Source organism: Mugil cephalus, chromosome 6 (genome assembly GCF_022458985.1).
Source record: "Mugil cephalus isolate CIBA_MC_2020 chromosome 6, CIBA_Mcephalus_1.1, whole genome shotgun sequence".
NCBI classification, from domain to species: Eukaryota; Metazoa; Chordata; class Actinopteri; order Mugiliformes; family Mugilidae; genus Mugil; species Mugil cephalus.
In genome coordinates, this window is record NC_061775.1 from 18,114,869 (window position 1) to 18,132,598 (window position 17,730).

Here is a 17,730-nt window from a genome sequence, read left to right on the forward strand (position 1 = left end):
CAACTCTGTTTTAAGAATAACACATTTTCTCACTTTGACACTGTTTTCCTTTCTGATATCCGCCTGCACTGTAAGCCAAAGCTGTTAAGTTACCAACCAAACGAGACTCAATCAACCTCCTTGACATCCAGTCAAAACACTGATCATGTGAGACTGCGCCTCGCAGAAGCCACAGCAGCAGTTTCCCTCTGCGAATCCTCTCCGTGCGTACGTGCTGATGCGACAGGTCTCACAGCAGGCAAGGGGTTCCTCCAAGATCCACAGAACCAGACAAAAATCACATCTGACTTAATGAGGTGTGGGATTCTGCGCACGGCGTCATTCCCATCAAGACGCATAATGATTTAGTAAGGAGCTGTCTGTTTCGCATGAATCATTCCTGTCGCATGACCCATCAGATCCATTTCATTTGCACCACGAAGTCTGATGTCATGGAGTCTGCTGAGGGTCAAGTAACTTCTGTACACACAAAAAAAGATGTTTAAATATGAAGTCCTGCGGTCGAAAATATATTTTAAGTGACCGTATTGATACATCACAATGTTTTTTGAACGATCAATGAAATTCTCGAGATGTTCACATCGAAAAAAAAATAGATCTTAACGAGAATGACTTAATTTCTTTAACTCCAGTGGCTTCCTTTGGATTTTCACTTCTTCTACTAAGAAAATATGCCATTCACGTGCAGCATATTATATGACTTGTTAAGATGTTTCGCAGGACAGCCGGCTGGCATCTCAGGTCATTTTTCTGCCAAAGTCGCTCCTCAGCTCCTGACGCGCAGACTTTGAAACCACCTTTGGTTTCAGCTACTGCGCCTCAGCCAGAGGTCTAAAAGTTAAGAGACTGAGCTTCTTGATAACTTATAGCCTGTATCATTTCCTCTTAAGCCCCGATGACCGGAGCTTGTGTCATTTAATTAATCCCTGGCATGACGTGCTCGGAGGCAGGTAGAGAAAACTCGACTTAGAAGGAGGATCATTACGCAGGTTGTCATGACATCACCATGGGCTGGCTATAAAGCGGGGAGGCAAAATGCACAGACTTAGATGAGCACCGGAGGAGCATTGGAGTAAAGGACGGACTCAAGCCTCTTGTGTTTAACAGCTGATTGGCTGAATCGACCGTCCTTCTTTCTGAACTTCAGCGCAGAGGAATCCCCAGAATACAAGACTTGTCAAAATGAATTTGTCATACTTGGTAGCGTGTGGACTTATGGTCACCCTGCTTTCAGTAAGGATGGCGGCAAAACCCTTGTCTCAGGCGCAGCAGAAGGTAAGAAAACGTCACTTACATCTCGTTTAGTGAGAATTAAAACACTTTATTTGCTTGTTTTCGTTGGCTGTTGGAGTCCCTGCGCCGCCTCAGGAGTGAACAGCTGTTCTGTGGTCCGGGCACACAGACTGTTGTTTTACGCGTCATATTTCATAATTTCAGACGTTTTTAGCAGTTCGGCAGGGCATTTTTTTATCCCACACCCGTCTAAAATTTCTCAACATTTTTGTTTTCCTACTCTATTTATAAAGTTACAGCTTGCTCTAAATTCAGTGATGAACCTGAAAGTCACAGGGCTGCGTTCCCCGGCATCAATTTAGCATCTGAATCCAGTAAGATTCAAAGGTGGAATAAAAGGACAAATAGCCTACATTGATCAATTTACTGGGGAACATTCAATTCATAAGAATTTTGAGCCAATATACACGGTCAACACCATCAACCTTTTTCAAATTCGTTGCCAAGGTGCAAGTAGACTTTTGTGCGTAAAATCGATTGGACATAGAACTGGCACGTATTATAGGATGAATAATACAAACCACGTAGTCAGTATAAACGGGCTAAGTGTTTTAATCGTTTATTTAGATAGTCGAGGGTTGATGCCACAATTCAGACCAAATGAACAAACTACAGGCACCTGTCTTACACGATTCTTTGAATTTCATAGAGAACTGTTACTTGGTAAAACGAAAACTGCAGAAAGTTAACTAGGGGGTACCTTTAAGATTTGAATCGAATGACTGAAGCATCGCGTGGACCTATTTCAGAGTTGACTTTTGTTCCGACAGAACCACTAGCCCAGCTCAACGAATCACAGTAGCGTGCGTAAAAATTGCCAGAATACAATATTCGTTTTGGCCAGCGGTGTTTGACAGTGCTTTAAAACATGCGCTCCGCTGAGGTTTACCTTACACATTATGCAAACGAGCTGCTCCGTTCAAACAAGCACCGAGCATACATTTAAACAAATGATCAAATCCACATCTCTGCGTTTACCTAAAGGGGACATCTCCCATTTCCTTTCTCCATCTTTCAGTCTCTTAAAAGTTTGCTGGGTGAGGAGCTGGCGGAGTTTCTGGAGTCGGAGGAGAGGGAGAGGCGGCTAGACGCTGTGCGCTCTCGGATACGGTTACTGCGAGATTTACGCATGGACACCCGGTCCAGGGGGATGTGGGCTCGTTTCCTCACCGACCAACCCACAACGAGGAGACACAAAACGGGAAGCAAGAAAGCTGGTTCCACGTCACGGAGTGGCTGCTTCGGTCACAAGATGGACAGGATAGGAACCATCAGTGGAATGGGTTGCTAGGGCTGCAGCAGCGATGGGAAGGTGAGTGTCTTTTAATGTCACAATCCCACTTCACAGTTATTAACTGAGACTTTACGTGCTGCCACTAAAATATATATATATAAAAAAATAATAATAAATAGAACCATTTTGGCTGGAGACAAAGGAAGGAGACAAGGACAATCAGAATTAATTGTGGAAAAGATGGGAGGTCAGTGGATGCTTTTGTTAGTGGGCATTTGACCTTTCCATTCAAGTGACAGTTATTGGACAAAAGAGATGACAAAGGACAGGAGAAAAGAAAAATTGAAAAGCTGCTTTCAGTTTAATATTTAATAAGTCGGGTTCACAGGTGATAGGATGGAGGCAAAGAAGGAAGCCAGGGAAAGGGGAAAGTGGACGAGCAAGGCTGGAAGAATAAATAAGGAAAAGATGATGATGATCAAAGTGTTTATGATTTAGGATGGTGAGTGCTTTTCACAGATATGATATTAGTGCTATCCATTTGAATCTGGAGAGCAGTCATCACACATGTTTGTGTTCTGCCAGGATTTGAATTAAAGTTTGGATTAGAGATCAGCTTTAATGCAAGAAATGACATTTAGCTACTGTGCAGGTCATTGACTTTAGCCGTCTGAGCGACTCCTTGTTATCAGAGATGAGCGCACTAGTAGGGTTCCCTCCCGGGACTGGAACCTCTAGAGAGACAGCAGGAAAGCCCACTTAAACTTATATAAACTGATGCAAGGGAAACAGTCCAGTGGGAGTTTTATGTGCATCATCATGAATGATCACATCTGTCTCATCAAGAAAACAAGACTGATGCATCATGTCTAAGACGAAAAGCAAAGAGGACGGGGAGAGATGCAGAAAGGAAGTGGGGATGCAGACGCACGCTGTTACGCACGCACTTGAAAACACAGTGCCCTGCTGAGTCCGGGGTCTTTCTGGGAAACCCATTTTCTTTACCCAAGTGTTTTGCAGAAAAACAACAAAGGGGCTGTTTGGGTGAAGGGAGTAATGAGGAGGCTAGGTGACACACAATTAGTCCTGAGGCTTGAGGCCTTTTTGTGGTTGTGGCCAACTGTGAGAGCCTGATGGGGGAGTGCGATTCTTGTGACTAACACGGGTATGTTTTTCATCGGCTGACACCCGTAAATTCAGAGGTTTGTGCTAGGTATGTGTCCTTCAGAGAAGGAGTGGTTAGGGGGAGAGTCAAGGTAACGGTTTTAAAATTTTCCAGAAAGGTGTCTGTCTTAAGCTGTCTTCTGAAAATCTAACCAAGTCTCTTCTGCCTGTCTTGTCTTTCCCCAGATCTCTGGACGATGGGTTTGGACAACAACATCCGAGTTTGTTCTCACCTGAGGGAAAGAAGAAAAAAAAAGAAAAAAGAAAAACTCATCAAGTGAAAGATTTTCGGTACGAAAGTCGCCACGACCAGCGCAGACAAAGACTGGGATGACAATGCTACAAAATCTTCATATAAATATATACAGTATATAAAATAAATATGCAGGTATATATACATATATACATATATGTATAGCATACAAAAATGGTCATCAGATACAAACACAGAGGCATACTAAAGCGGAAAAAGGTGTAAAAACTACAAACCGCAAAGCTGTATATTGTTGCTGCTGCTGCTGCTGCTGCTGTACATTCATGTACTTCATCTTCCCCTGCATAAATGTATTTATGTTTAAAAAAACTATTTATATGTTTATAAAAGAGATATTTATAAATATGAGTTTTATTTATGTAACATTTTGAAAATGGATGCAAACTGCAGGTCAATTCTGTTTGTTACCTTTTTCTTTCGTCTTAAATAGTTGTAAATGTTTTCAAAAATGATAAAAAAAAGAACATTCCATGTGCACTTACACTTATTCTCTCTGGGTGTTTGTTCTTCGCTGAAACCGGTGGATGGTTGTTTGTGATTTATCAGCCTGGCTTCTACGTGGAAGTATTTGAATTTGAAAGGTTTAATTGAAACCAATGCAGGTGCATGACTTAGCCATTCTATATATTTGGTATAGTTGGAGACAGTTTTCCTTTAGCCAGAGATGCACGACTGGCCTCATCGGGTCCCCCCTTTTGAGCTGGTGTTAAAGCATCTGAGCTAAGACAAGCGTCACAAGTCAAAATATGACTTTGCACCACAGTCCACAATTTAACCCAGAGTGGTTTAGACTTGAAACAATAAGGTGCGCTTCTAAAATCATGAATCATGTTGATCACTAATTGTAAAGATGTCAGAGAGCCAAAGCCTCCAAGTTATTTTTAATCCTTTAGAGTGTTGCCACCCTGTGGAATGGTAAAAATAAATACTATGTGGGTAGATTTAGAGGGCAGACGAGATGAAGCAGTAAATTTAAAGCTTCTGTTGCAGTAACGCATGAAACCTGGATCCAAGTCAAGCCCAGCTTCCACATCCTCAAGTTTTATGATCATAATAATGCATGTATCTATTGATGCTGCTTAACCTGAAGGCAGATTGTCCAAGTAAAATGGGACAAAATAAAACAAGAGAGCACAAAAAAAGCTGTAAATGTGTGACATATTAAAAGAAAAATGCAAGATTCATAACGATATTAGAAAGCAAGCAACTTATGAAGGCAAGTCTGTAAATGTTTATGAGGAAAATGTGATAATGAGTTAGCGAGCTGAGGTTTCGGAGACAGGTTGTTCCACAGCCTCGTGACGTATAATCACCCAGAAGTGGCTATCAGAAGGACCGATGCAATGTCTGTAAGTTCTGCTGTTTTCTTTCCTGGAATTGGGTGCAATCTTGATATGACATGTGAGAAACTTTAAAAAGATATAGTAGAACAACGATAGAGGACTGAAATAAAATGAGTACACGCAACACAATGGTGGCTGCACTGTGCTATCAATTTGCAAATGTTTTAAGTAAATCTTTTGTAATATCCCTAAAGATGATATTAACTGTATTACCCATGAACAGAATATTTGTACAAATATACACTCACACTAGAGGGCAGTGTAGAGTTGATGGAAACAGAAGAAAGACAGCACACCTGCTGCAAAAACTCTGTTCCCTTCCAATCTATGAAAGAAAAAGAAAATGATGATAAAATTCCAGCTTCTGTCCACGAGGATTTTGGAAAAAGCAATTAATTAGCGTACTTCTTTCTCATCATTGAAGGTTGTCGCTGGAGTGTAAAAAACCTAGGCACTGCAGGTGCTGTGTAAAATGTACACAGAAAGAAAAAGACAAAGGCAACATGCACACACCCCATGTTGCTCGTTTCCATATGTAAAAAAAAGAGGGGTTTAAAAAATAGTCTAGGAAACGACAGGAAGCAAAGTGAGGAATCGTGATAACAACTACCACGCACAAGATAAAGCACACAAACACAGAGGAACATATGCTAAACACCAGCAGGAACTAAATCGCCCCTACTGTGTCAAATCCAGCTCTCCTTATCATAAGCTTCTTTAAGCTAATACTCACAACTGGGCTGACATTCATTAAAAGTTTTCATCAAAAACTAAGGACCTGCCTCGACGTGCTACAAACACACAACGGCACCCGTTTGCTTTAGATTTAATGGCAAAATAAAAAATTCAGTCTTGCCAGCAACTATTAAAACAAGCCTCTTCATTTAATGAGGTAACTTTATAATTCATGCCGTTATGTCTGACGTGTAAATATGCGTAGATTCGTGGCTAACGTTCTGCCTAAGGACACGACCTGCCTGGCAAGTATTTGTGCAGCAGTCGTTACGTCACTGCAGCAGAGACTTTTTTTTTCCTTTTCTTTTTTTTTTTTTTTTTTAGTAATTAGCTCCATTAGCAATGACGCAGACACTGACGAAAACACTAAACAAAAAATATGGGTATTTTAGAAAACTTTACTCTGTGTGTTAAAACAGCACAGTTTAATTCTTGCTAGCTATTTTGGGTAGGTGCCCAGAGATAATGTATTCCCTTATAATGAAGACATACAATCCCAGGGTAAATCTAATGCCCTCACTTAAGTTTTCTATTTTCTGGATTCGCTCACTTTAATCCATCCTTGCAAAGAAGCAGTGAATAATAGGTGCAGACTCTAGGTGGGGAGGGTTTGAAGTGGTGAACTGCTTTATTCAGCATAAGAATAGTTAGACTTAGATAGACTTTAATGATCCACGAGGGAACTTATTTGGTCACAGTATTAGTTGCACATAAAAGAAACGTTCCTAAAAAAACACACAAGGAAAAAGAAAGATGAAATGAAATAAGATTAGATTAAAATAAAATAAAACAAAATAAATAAGTGTTTTATAGTAAAATAATATAAGCAGAGTACACCATGGAAAGGTTGTGGTCTTACTTTCTCTGAACAGCACTGCATTATCCGAAGAAATTGTGTTTAAATTATTCTGACATGGCTTGAAACATGCCCACAGTGAGTTGATTGGAAGTGTCATAGAGCAGAAAGGGATAAGAGATGAGAAATGTTTCCTTTTCATGACAATCTCAAGTGCAGATGGTGAAAAGTGAGGGGCACTGGGCAAGATTTAATGGTCAGAACATGACTGGTTTGTGCACTTCATAACAGAGTTACGGTGAAAGATGTTTAAAACATAGGCCTATATTCAATTTAAAAACATAATAATAATAAAAAAAATAACACAATTATCACATTACGTTTGTGTTAAACAAATGGCAAAATGGGCTAATTAAAATGTGGCTATAGTCCTTTTTAGCCCAGACTCCATTGTGAGCGTGGGTTGTAAAATGCAATGCTGCCTCTGTGTGGTGTTCAGGGTTAATTACTCTTATGTGGCGTTCACGTCCCCTGAGAATCAACCGAATGACTGTATGATCAAACGATACATGACAGGATACTTATAAATTTATATAAAATGTAAAAGTCAAGTACAAGTATTTGTATTAAGTATTAGTAGTATTAGTAGTATTAAAGTTTTTGTCATTCATCCCATTTTACAAAGCACCTCACAATAACCTGCAACTATGAGGCAATTTATGACCACCCTTTAAATTTAATTCTTGTAACAACGCGTGGAAGCAGTGGAGTAAACATAAAATTAAATGGCACCACGGAATAAAGCAATATAACTAAATTAGTACAATTTATTGATTAATCTTAGAAAAAGGACGATTTTACTTTCAAAGAAATAAGTATCTGGGCAGAAGTCATGTTTTCTGTTTTCTTCTTGGATATTTTCATTTTATACAGAAAGTTTTACACTCATAAATTCCAGTGGATTTAAAGCGAACCCATTATCAACCAGTTTAATGATGAAGTGAGGAAATAGTCTAAAACATTAAAAGGACTATTAAATCAAAAAACTTCTAGGATGATAATCTTTAAGACTTTAAAATCCTCGCTATAATTTTAAACATATACGTACCCATTTTTGTCCTGTTTTGTTTTCTGCTCTGTAACAACAGTTAACAAACAAAATAATATTATTTTGTCTTATCTGTTGTCTTTATTCATAGCCTTTTCTTTCTTTGTTCCTCGAATGCATGTTATTATGTCACTAAATCCGCAAACAAACAAATAAAAACTTCTTTGTATGTAAAGAGTATTTCCGTGAGTTTACAGCAGCGCACCGCGTGTTACGCCACATGTGCTTGATGGTATATGGCAACTGGCCCAAACCACGTGGTACATATAAACAGCTGCACGCGGTGCCCAGACGCTTTGTACTGAACGATACAGTTAAGATCTTCACGGAAGTGTTGGCGCTCTTTATTTATCTTAACATTTAAAGAAATAAAATCAATAATACGTGTAAATAATAAATTCTCCTAAACGCATAACGCATAATAAACGTTGTACTTCAGAGGTGTCTCAAAACTCAAACTTCTCAAAGGACATAAACTCAGTATGGGGTAGTAGCACTACAACCCCATATTTGTTTATTTCAGGAATGTATTTATTCATGTCGCTGGGCAATAATTAATCGTTCGTTTCCATGTAGTAATAATTAATTCCACCCCCCGCCCCTCACCCCTCACCGTAGATCCCCCACACGTAGGCGAAGCGCGGGCACGGTGAAAACATCGCAACTTGTGATTGGTTGACGGGGGTCATGTGGGCGGGTCAGCGGGAGCGCGCAGAGCAGGAGAGTATCGAGCGCGTCGGCCCCTCTGTCTTTCCTGTCCAATGTCCCATCGAGTAGGCAGAGCCACGTGCATGTGTTAGCTATTTTGCCACTCGTCTTTAAACGTCCAACTCCTCGTGTTTCATTGAAACACACATTGACACCATGGTGAAGCTAGCAAAGGTAAGACCAAATATTCTCTTGAATTATTTTTTTTTATTATTAGAAATGTGTGTTTTTTATTAAAATCGTCATAGAGATAAAACTGTATTTACGCATGAGGCCTTGACGCAGAAGCTGCTGCGTTTGTGAGAAAAGGGGAGTTTAGCGTTGGATAAAAACGTCGACACGTGTGTTGCAACGAATGTTTTTCTTCCTTAAATTACGACTTTTTTTGGTTTTAGACCGTGAAGTCGAGATAACGTGTTTAAACTGCACATGCTGAAAAACGTATCCTCTCGTAACAGATCAGCCATGTTTGTTCCCCGGGCCTGCTAGCGCTAACAGACGAGTCAAAATGGCATTCGTGCGCGTTCTCGACTTAAACACCGAGCGCAGATCAGACTGGAAGACATTACTTTTAATGTCAAACTGACACGGACCAAGATTTAATAGTGAATTATGATGTGGTAAAATCTTGTAATGTGCCTACTGCGCACGCTTAATTTGCGTGTTAGCATTAGCACGCGCTAAATTAAGAGTCGACGCTTATTCCCGTCGAACTACTTGCGTTAATATTTATGCTTAAACGAGTTCCTCCTTTAACGTGTCATAACTTTAATTGCGAACTCATTTATAGCTCCCCGGCATAGATTTGAAAATGGGTCGGTAAAATTAGCCGACATGCTAGCTGGCCCACCTCTTGAGCTGCACGTGGGTTGTGCGCCTGCTCTGACGACACACGAGGTGTGCAACCAAAAATCGAGAGGGAGTCTTAAAAATTCTTGAAGTCTATAATTAATAATCCCAATGTAAGGCTTTAACGTCTTAAATACGGGAATAATTTGCCATGTATGTCTTCCATTTAATCACGTCTTTAATCCTTACGTCCATTTACCATTTGAAACAGAAATTTGATCACAATTAATTTAATTTTTTTTAAAGTAACTCGATCCTTTGTCTCAGATTTTTTTATTTATTTCCTATTTCGAACTTCGTGTAGGTCTTAAATTTAACCCATAATGGTCTGAAAAAGTCTGAAATTTCTCGTGTTGAAACCTGCAGAAATATGCAAGGGGACACGTTAGCCTGTACAACCACCGCTATTGTCCTGGCACATCTAAACACCACTCCACATAAGTAATTGATACACAGGTTAAATCGTCTTCCATGTAGAGGTGAAGAAACACATGGGGTATTTAAATGTCAAGAACCACATGGCTAAGCAAACACGTGTATGCTGTGTGGTGATGGCACATCTTAAGTAGCTAATCTTGCACTTAGATCAATACAGACGGTTATAGTGTGTGTGTGTGTGTGTGTGTGTATATATATATATATATCAATTTTTTTAAAACATTTTTCCTCTTTCTTGCAGGCAGCAAATAACGCAACTCAAAAGAAAAAGGCTCCTCCACCCCCGAAAGAAGTCGAGGAGGAATCTAGTGAAGAAGAAAGCAGCGATGAGGAAGAGGTACAGTACGCTTGATTTACTCATAATGTATTTCTGTGCATGAATTTATTTTTGTCTTTGAAAAGTGGGCTTACAGTTGGTTTTTACTTTGTTCAACTTGCAGACTCCTCCACCCAAAGTGGTGAAGAAAGCCACGCCAGCTAAAGCCACCCCAGCTAAGGGTGCCAAAGCCGTTAAAAATGGCACCGCTGCCAAAAAAGCAGAAAGCGAAGATGATGATGAGTCTGGTAAGCAACGAAGTTCAAAGTTTACGCCGTGCAGTTTCAATGTTGTGTAACTCTCAGATTAGTCTCACACCATGACACTGATCTCAAAAGAAGTTGAGTGTATTCCTATTTTTTTTATTCTCAGATTCTTATTATTTGTATTCTCTATTCTTGACAGTTAATGCTATAAACACACATTCCCACATTTGAGCAGAGCAGCCTAAAACTAGAACTTGAAATGACAACTAGGGACACAAACTCAAGTGGCATAACGTAGTGATTTTAGCAACCACAAGAACTATTGGTTTATGGATATATCTTGTTTGTCAATCATCTACAGAGGAGTCATCTGAAGAAGAGGCCCCCCCACCAAAGAAGACACCTGCTAAAGCAACACCGGCCAAACCCACTCCAGCTAAGGCAGTCCCTGCAAAGGCAGAAGAGTCAGATGATGAAGATGACGAAGACGATGATGGTATGTTCTCTATCGGTGTTTTGTTTCTCATCTCTTCAGTGCTTTAAGTTTATGTAATAATCCACACAAACCCTCCATTTCTTGGCATACATGTGGTTGTTTAGTACCCGTGTGTGTAATGTACGGAGGAAAAACAAAGGCAGCGCTATGTCTTCGGTACCGGTGTGTTTTTATCGTCTGCCGGTCCTATCCTCAATCGCTGTCACATGTTTGTCTTTTGTTTTTTGTGCAAGACATTTTGTCTTGGAAGTATCATAACTGATTTTCATGTTTCCTGTTTAGATGAGTCAGAAGAGGAAGCCCCACCACCCAAGAAAGGAGGCAAGGCTGCAGCTAAACCAGCTGCCAAAACAGCTGCAAAGCCCCCAGTGAAGTCCAAGGCTGCTAAAGAAGAGTCGTCTGAGGATGAGGATGAAGAGGAGTCAGAAGAAGAGGCCCCCCCTCCTAAGAAGGCTGCAGCAGCCAAACCAGCGGCCAAGCCTGCAGCCAAGGCAAAGGCCAAGGCTGCGAAAGAAGAGTCTGAGGAAGAGGACGACGATGATGATGAAGATGGTAAGATTTAGCATTAGGTTTCAGATCTGACTTTAATCCACCACCGAGTTACTGAGATATGAAGCTACAGTTACATTCGATGATGATCAACAAGGGACTTAATACTGATTATGTGTGATGTCACCTTTTTTACACATCTGATGCATTGTCAACTGTAGTATGTCCCATGTTTGACTTAAGTCGCTTTAAGCGTCAAATTTACCTTTTAAAAATTTTTATGGTTTTCAGACTCTGAGGAAGAGATGGACACAACTCCTGCTCCCGCTGCCAAGGGAAAGAAAGCAGGCATGGTTAAGGCCAAGGAAGAGTCAGAGGACGATGATGAGGACGACGACGATGATGAGGAGGATGACGAAGATGAGGAGGAAGATGGTATGTTTTTGATAAGTTTAGTGTTAGAAATTGTATGACAAAGGGGCAGATGACTAATGCTGGGGGCAGATGTGCACAGTAATTAAATTCCAAAATATTATGTGAGGCAGTGTGTTGTCTGGGTAGTACAGTTTAGCATAAACGGCTTCCAAACGTTCCTCCTAATGCAAAATATAACTAATGTTTCAACAGATGCCCCAGTGACACCTGGCAAGAGGAAGGCGGAAGGCAAAAAGGACACACCACCTGCAAAGAAAGCAAAGGCAGAAGGAGAAGGTGAGAACAAACCTACTGAACATTTAATCTGTTTTCCATTTTATGATGATCAAAAAGGGACTTAATACTGATGTGTGATGTCACCTTTTTATTATTCTGAATTCATGTGGCATAATTATCATTTAAAAAAAAAAAAAAAAAAGTGATAAAACTAAATGCAAATGTGATTCTTTTTCTCAGGATTCTGTCTGTTTATTGGAAACCTAAACTCAAACAAAGACTTTGACGAGATCAAATCATCACTGAGGAAATTCTTCTCCAAGAACGAGCTTGAGGTTGCTGACATCAGATTAGGAGGGTCAAAGTAAGCATTGTATTTTTATCCCTTTGCTTTCTATACTCAGAGCTTTACCTGATTGTAATGTGACGTTGCCGTTACTACGGCTCACCTGATTGTATCAATGCAGGAATGTCTAACGGTTTTCGTTTGACTTACTTTAACAGGAAATTTGGCTACGTGGACTTCTCATCTGAGGAGGACATGCAGAAGGCCATGGAACTCAATGGCAAGAAGGTAATGGGTCAGGAACTGAAACTGGACAGAGCCCGGAGCAAAGACAGCTCACAGGAGGGCAAGAAAGGTAAGATAATTAGTGCACAACAGGAAAGTTTAAATGGATTTACTCATCATTTCAAAAAAATCCGTGCTAACACCAAGACTTGTTCCACAGAGAGGGATGCACGCACACTCTTCGTAAAAAATCTTCCATTCTCCGTGACGGTCGAAGACCTGAAGGAGGTCTTTGAAGATGCGGTTGACGTCAGGTTACCTCAAGGACAGAACGGTTCAAACAGAGGGTAAGAACATGTCACATAATTCCAGTAAACGTCAGAATTATAGACCATTGTGAAATCTCAATGTTTTGTAGCCAGTAGCTGACTTTTTGTGCTCAATTTTGCAGCATCGCTTACATCGAGTTCAAAACTGAGGCCGAAGCAGAGAAGATGCTGGAAGAGGCCCAGGGAACCGACCTCCAGGGCAGGTCCATCATTGTTGACTATGTTGGAGAGAAGAGCCAGAAAGGTGCCCGGGTTTCAGGTAAATATTTAGTGAAGTTGGGATTCTTATTAGTTTGAAACATGGACGTATTTATTTATAGCTAAATGTCTGTAGTGGAGCTTTTGGACGTGTCCAAAGGAAATTGTTCCTCGATCTTTGGTCTCACCAGTTTCGTGTCTCTTTCTTTAGGAGCAGCAGGAGCAGCCAGTAAAACGCTGGTCGTCAATAACCTCTCCTTCAGTGCAACAGAAGAAATGCTACAGTCCACATTTGAGAAAGCCGTTTCTATAAGGGTTCCACAAAAAGACGGCAGACCCAAAGGGTGAGTGTCCTATTCCTCTTCTCAAAACCAGCATAATGTCTCACTGGTGGACCTTCTCATGAGCTCCTCTTAATCTCATCAGTGATTATGTATGGATTCGCACGAGAAGAAGAAAAACGCACAGTTAGAACAGGCTTGCCCTACTCACATCTGGGTGTTGCCCATGTCTACTATGCAACAAGCAGTTAACTGAATTAGTTTAGTCGACAAAATAGTTATTTATCATGAGTTGGAGGGATTCAACACGTTTTCCACATGGGAATAAGTTCCTAATATTTTGCTTCTCTCCTTCAGTTTTGCATTTGTAGAGTTTGAAAGCACAGATGACGCCAAGGAAGCTCTGGAAAACCTCAACAACACAGATATCGAAGGGAGGTCAATCCGGTTGGAGTTCAGCCAGAACAGCGGTGGAAGAGATGGCGGCAGAGGAAACTCAGGTAAGCCCTGCGCTGTGAAACAGTTGAGTTCTGTTAGTCTCACAAATTGGCAGAAGTCACGTGTCATGTCCTGAAACTCGGCAGTAGTAGTCAACTATTATTAATTATTTATGTTGGATGATTAGTGATGGTTTCTTCTTTTTTTTCTCCCTACCAGGTCCCACAAAAACCCTCTTTGTCAAGGGGCTCTCTGAGGACACAACAGACCAGACCCTCAAAGATTCCTTTGATGGCGCAGTAGCAGCAAGGATAGTTACAGATAGAGATACTGGATCATCCAAAGGGTACGTTTGAATTAAAGTAGCCCTTTGATGGTGTAAAGATTTACAGTAGCATTTTGCTCTTAAGTGTCAAATGTGTTTCCAAGTGTACGTATTAACGTAGCCCGTCTCACCCCGCAGCTTTGGCTTTGTCGACTTCGACAACGAGGACGACTGCAAGGCAGCTAAGGAAGCGATGGAGGACGGCGAGATCGACGGCAGCAAGGTGACCCTGGACTACGCCAAGCCCAAGGGCGAAGGTGGATTCCGTGGAGGCCGGGGTGGCGGCGGCTTCGGCGGTGGCTTCGGAGGCCGCGGCGGTGGCTTCGGCGGCCGTGGCGGTGGAAGAGGCCGTGGCGGTTTTGGCGGCGGCTTCGGTGGTCGTGGCGGCGGCGGCAGAGGAAGGGGAGGCCCACGAGGTGGACGCGGCGGCTTCGGAGGTACGTGATTAAACTGAACCCATGAGTTTTAAGGGGCAACTTTCATGTATGTAATGCATTGAAGAAAATCCCGGCTGGTCAACTAACATGCCTGCGTTCTCGTTTTAGGTGGACGCGGTGGTGGTGGATTCGGAGCCAAACCCCAGGGGAAGAAAATCAAGTTCGATGACTAAAGCCTTAGTCTGTTTTACTTTTTTTCAATGGACTCTGGTTTCATCAGTTTTCAGAGCTTTTGGACATTCCAGAAAGCGTCATTGGTATATATTTAACTGTAAATGGGCATTTTAGCCCTTTATTTAGACCCCTCGAACCTTCCACACCCGTCTGTGCCAGAACGGTACTTTAGACCTTTTCAGCTTCAGTGCTACGTGTGAGTAATGAATGTCCCGAACGCAAACTTGCACCTATCGCCCTCGTTAGTTTACTTTCTTTTCTGAAGGAGTAAAATGGAATGGGTCTGGCAAACGAGTTTGCTGTGAAAAAAAAAAAATGCTTGTCTTGTCAGATACATTGTGTAAATTTAAACAGTTTGTATTTCATTTTACCTTTTTGTAAAAAAAAGAAAGAAACATACACTTGTATCCTTATGTTTTTATTTTGTTTATCATTTAGTTTTTGCTTTAAAATTCCAAGTTTTACGGTATTGTGCAAAGCATATTTCAATAGATTTGAGTCCATGGTCGAGAGTTGGGTGTTTAAGGAAATTGCAGATGTGTTCATGTTTGTCTGTTAAGGCACAGTTGATGCTTGTGTCATGGATGAAAGACCTCTAATCTATGTAACATAAAATATTTGTAGTGCATTGACTAATTTTTTTTTTTTTTTTTTCCCCATCTCAAGATTTTCACGTGATTAAATAAAACCTTGTAGGTGGTGATTTTTAAATGCCTGGCATAATTATACTTTAAAGCAATGAATGTGTGGCTGCAGGAACACGGCACTCTGCTCCTAATCCAATCACCATCCCCACAGTCTGGTGCATTATGTTGAAAAGTTTTATTTTGATGTAAAAGCTAGAAGATATAGATGGACTTTGCGCTCTGAAGCTGGTCCATGATGACAAATATTTTGTAGCATAGCATTCAATGCCTCATCCTTCTTAGATCAGCTGAAAATAATCAAATAACCCTTGTTTGCCAGCAGGGGGCAGTCTCAAGCAGTTTGTGTTGTGGCTGTTCCCATTGTTCTTAAAGCTCAATGAGGTCAGACTTCACTGCCCTTTCAAGCTCATCGGCTTCAACTGCATCTCCATATGAGACGGAGTGTAATTCAAATTACACAAAGAATAAGATGTCTGATTTCAGTGTGTAAAAGTGGTTTGTCGTGTGAAGTCTGATTTTTAGGATTACGTAGATTTACCTGCAGGTGTCCGCTGCCTATAATTGCCATGAAGTGTTCTTGGTAGTTTGAACCAACAGTTAAACCCTGGGTGTTGGTGTTGACGGTTCGAGAGTTTAAAGATTATTTAATGTAGCGTGGAGGCTCCTTCGGGCAGTTTAGTTTCACAAAGTATATCCTGCAAGTTTGGGAGTTGATGAATTGTTAGATTTTAGCCGTTTCCGAACTCACCAATAAGTGGAAAACTGTAAAACTAGTGAATCCCATAGATCAGGGTTTTTTAAAACATTTTTCAGGCCAAGGAACTCAAACTGAGAGATTAAGTAGGGACCCCCGACTTAATCTGTGTTCTATATTAAACTCGGCCTAATGCTTTTTTTATATTTATATATTTCATTTTGCGTTTTCAAGTAATTTTTTACTTTTTTTTGACATGATTATATACATATATATATATATAGCTGAATTTTTGGCTTCTCTTCCAATTTTACAGTGCATCTGGGATGTAACCTGGGGACTGAATAGGCTCTGCCCCCAATTGCAGGGAATCTAACAGTCAGCGTGTAATGTGTGGCCTTGTGATTGGCTGGGCCAAGCGATAGGGGTGGGGCCTACTGTGTACAGGAGGTTTAGATTGACAGGTCTAGTCTAGTGTGGCGCTTTGTGTGAAGGTGTGCTCTAGAGACAGCTCCTGTATCACTGATTGAAGGATAATTCCTCTGCTTCCATTTATCCCTTTACAGAAATATGTTGGACTCATGTTAATGTGTATTTAAAGAAATTTAAATTGTGGCTAAAATTTATCTGTGGGATGCACTGGTGCCGCACTCTGAATGGCCCATGTCCATTCCCTGATGAGAACTGTTGTGAGAGGCACAATAAGCGAGACCTACAGAATATCAGGAGGTGCTCATAATGTTAGGTCCAATCAGTGTATGTGTGTGCATTCTGCTTTGATATCTGCCACTGCTGGAAAAAAAAACACTGACTTGATTAACTGTGACCCTGAGCTGCTGCAGGTCTGTCTTGTCAGTGTCACCAGAGGACAGGGGACAGCAGTACACTGTCATCCGATGGCTCCACCGGCTCAACGGTGCCTTTGTTCCCGAAGGTGCCTGGGCAGGAGGCACTGATGATGGGACCGCTGAACACCTCCAGTTAGACATTTGTCGCCGCACCCCACCTAGAACACCGACACGGGTCATGCTAACCTTTCTCTGTGGCTTCATGTTAACATATCTAAAATGACGTGTTTGCTTTATTTTCAGTTCCTCTCTGAGTGCTATTTTCAGCTCACCTCTTATTTATCTAGGCCACAGGTGTCAAACATATGGCCCGCGGGATGAATTTACAAAGTGCAAAAATTACACTGAAGACATTAATATCAATAAAATTTACTACTTTTCCTTTCACACAATTTTAGTAAGAGCTGTGGACATAACAACATTGAGACATACCGAAATTGCACTTCTTTTTCTTAAGAAACATCTGGTTGTAAGATTTTGTAATAGCGTAGGTCATTAAATGTGGACACTTTCATAACGTACTTCTTTGTGCTACAACAAAGGGAAACATTAGAAGTTGTCATTATTTGAAGGTCTGGCCTCCTTGAGATCATGTTGTTCTGTACGTGGCCCCTGAACTAACATGTGTTTGACACCCGTGATCTAGGCATACTGAGGTGTCCAAATCCCAGGGGTCTGTGCAATTTATATATATATATTAAGTTAACACAGGAAGCTGCTGTATCCTATTTATTTAATGGGTCATCCA

At 41.0% G+C, this 17,730-nt stretch overlaps 2 protein-coding genes and 3 non-coding genes across 5 annotated transcripts; all 5 read left to right on the plus strand.

The window, feature by feature from the left end:
* The first annotated feature begins 1,060 nt into the window (after positions 1-1,060).
* On the plus strand, positions 1,061-4,448 carry nppc (natriuretic peptide C). The gene is made up of 3 exons (XM_047586328.1): positions 1,061-1,275; positions 2,312-2,605; positions 3,878-4,448. The coding sequence occupies exons 1-2, from the start codon at positions 1,183-1,185 to the stop codon at positions 2,582-2,584; spliced, it is 366 nt and encodes a 121-aa protein (XP_047442284.1). The 5' UTR covers positions 1,061-1,182; the 3' UTR covers positions 2,585-2,605; positions 3,878-4,448.
* Positions 4,449-8,664: 4,216 nt separating this feature from the next.
* On the plus strand, positions 8,665-15,504 carry ncl (nucleolin). The gene is made up of 16 exons (XM_047587330.1): positions 8,665-8,829; positions 10,184-10,279; positions 10,383-10,506; positions 10,826-10,960; positions 11,243-11,512; positions 11,741-11,884; positions 12,077-12,160; positions 12,341-12,464; positions 12,605-12,741; positions 12,832-12,958; positions 13,063-13,199; positions 13,350-13,482; positions 13,777-13,919; positions 14,077-14,203; positions 14,321-14,619; positions 14,728-15,504. The coding sequence occupies exons 1-16, from the start codon at positions 8,812-8,814 to the stop codon at positions 14,790-14,792; spliced, it is 2,163 nt and encodes a 720-aa protein (XP_047443286.1). The 5' UTR covers positions 8,665-8,811; the 3' UTR covers positions 14,793-15,504.
* LOC125010032 lies at positions 11,032-11,170 on the plus strand. Its single transcript, XR_007113006.1, has one exon. It is a non-coding gene; the product is annotated as a small nucleolar RNA SNORA57 (small nucleolar RNA).
* On the plus strand, positions 12,203-12,260 carry LOC125010031. Its single transcript, XR_007113005.1, has one exon. It is a non-coding gene; the product is annotated as a small nucleolar RNA SNORD82 (small nucleolar RNA).
* LOC125010043 lies at positions 13,533-13,665 on the plus strand. The gene has a single exon (XR_007113014.1). It is a non-coding gene; the product is annotated as a small nucleolar RNA SNORA75 (small nucleolar RNA).
* Positions 15,505-17,730: the final 2,226 nt, after the last annotated feature.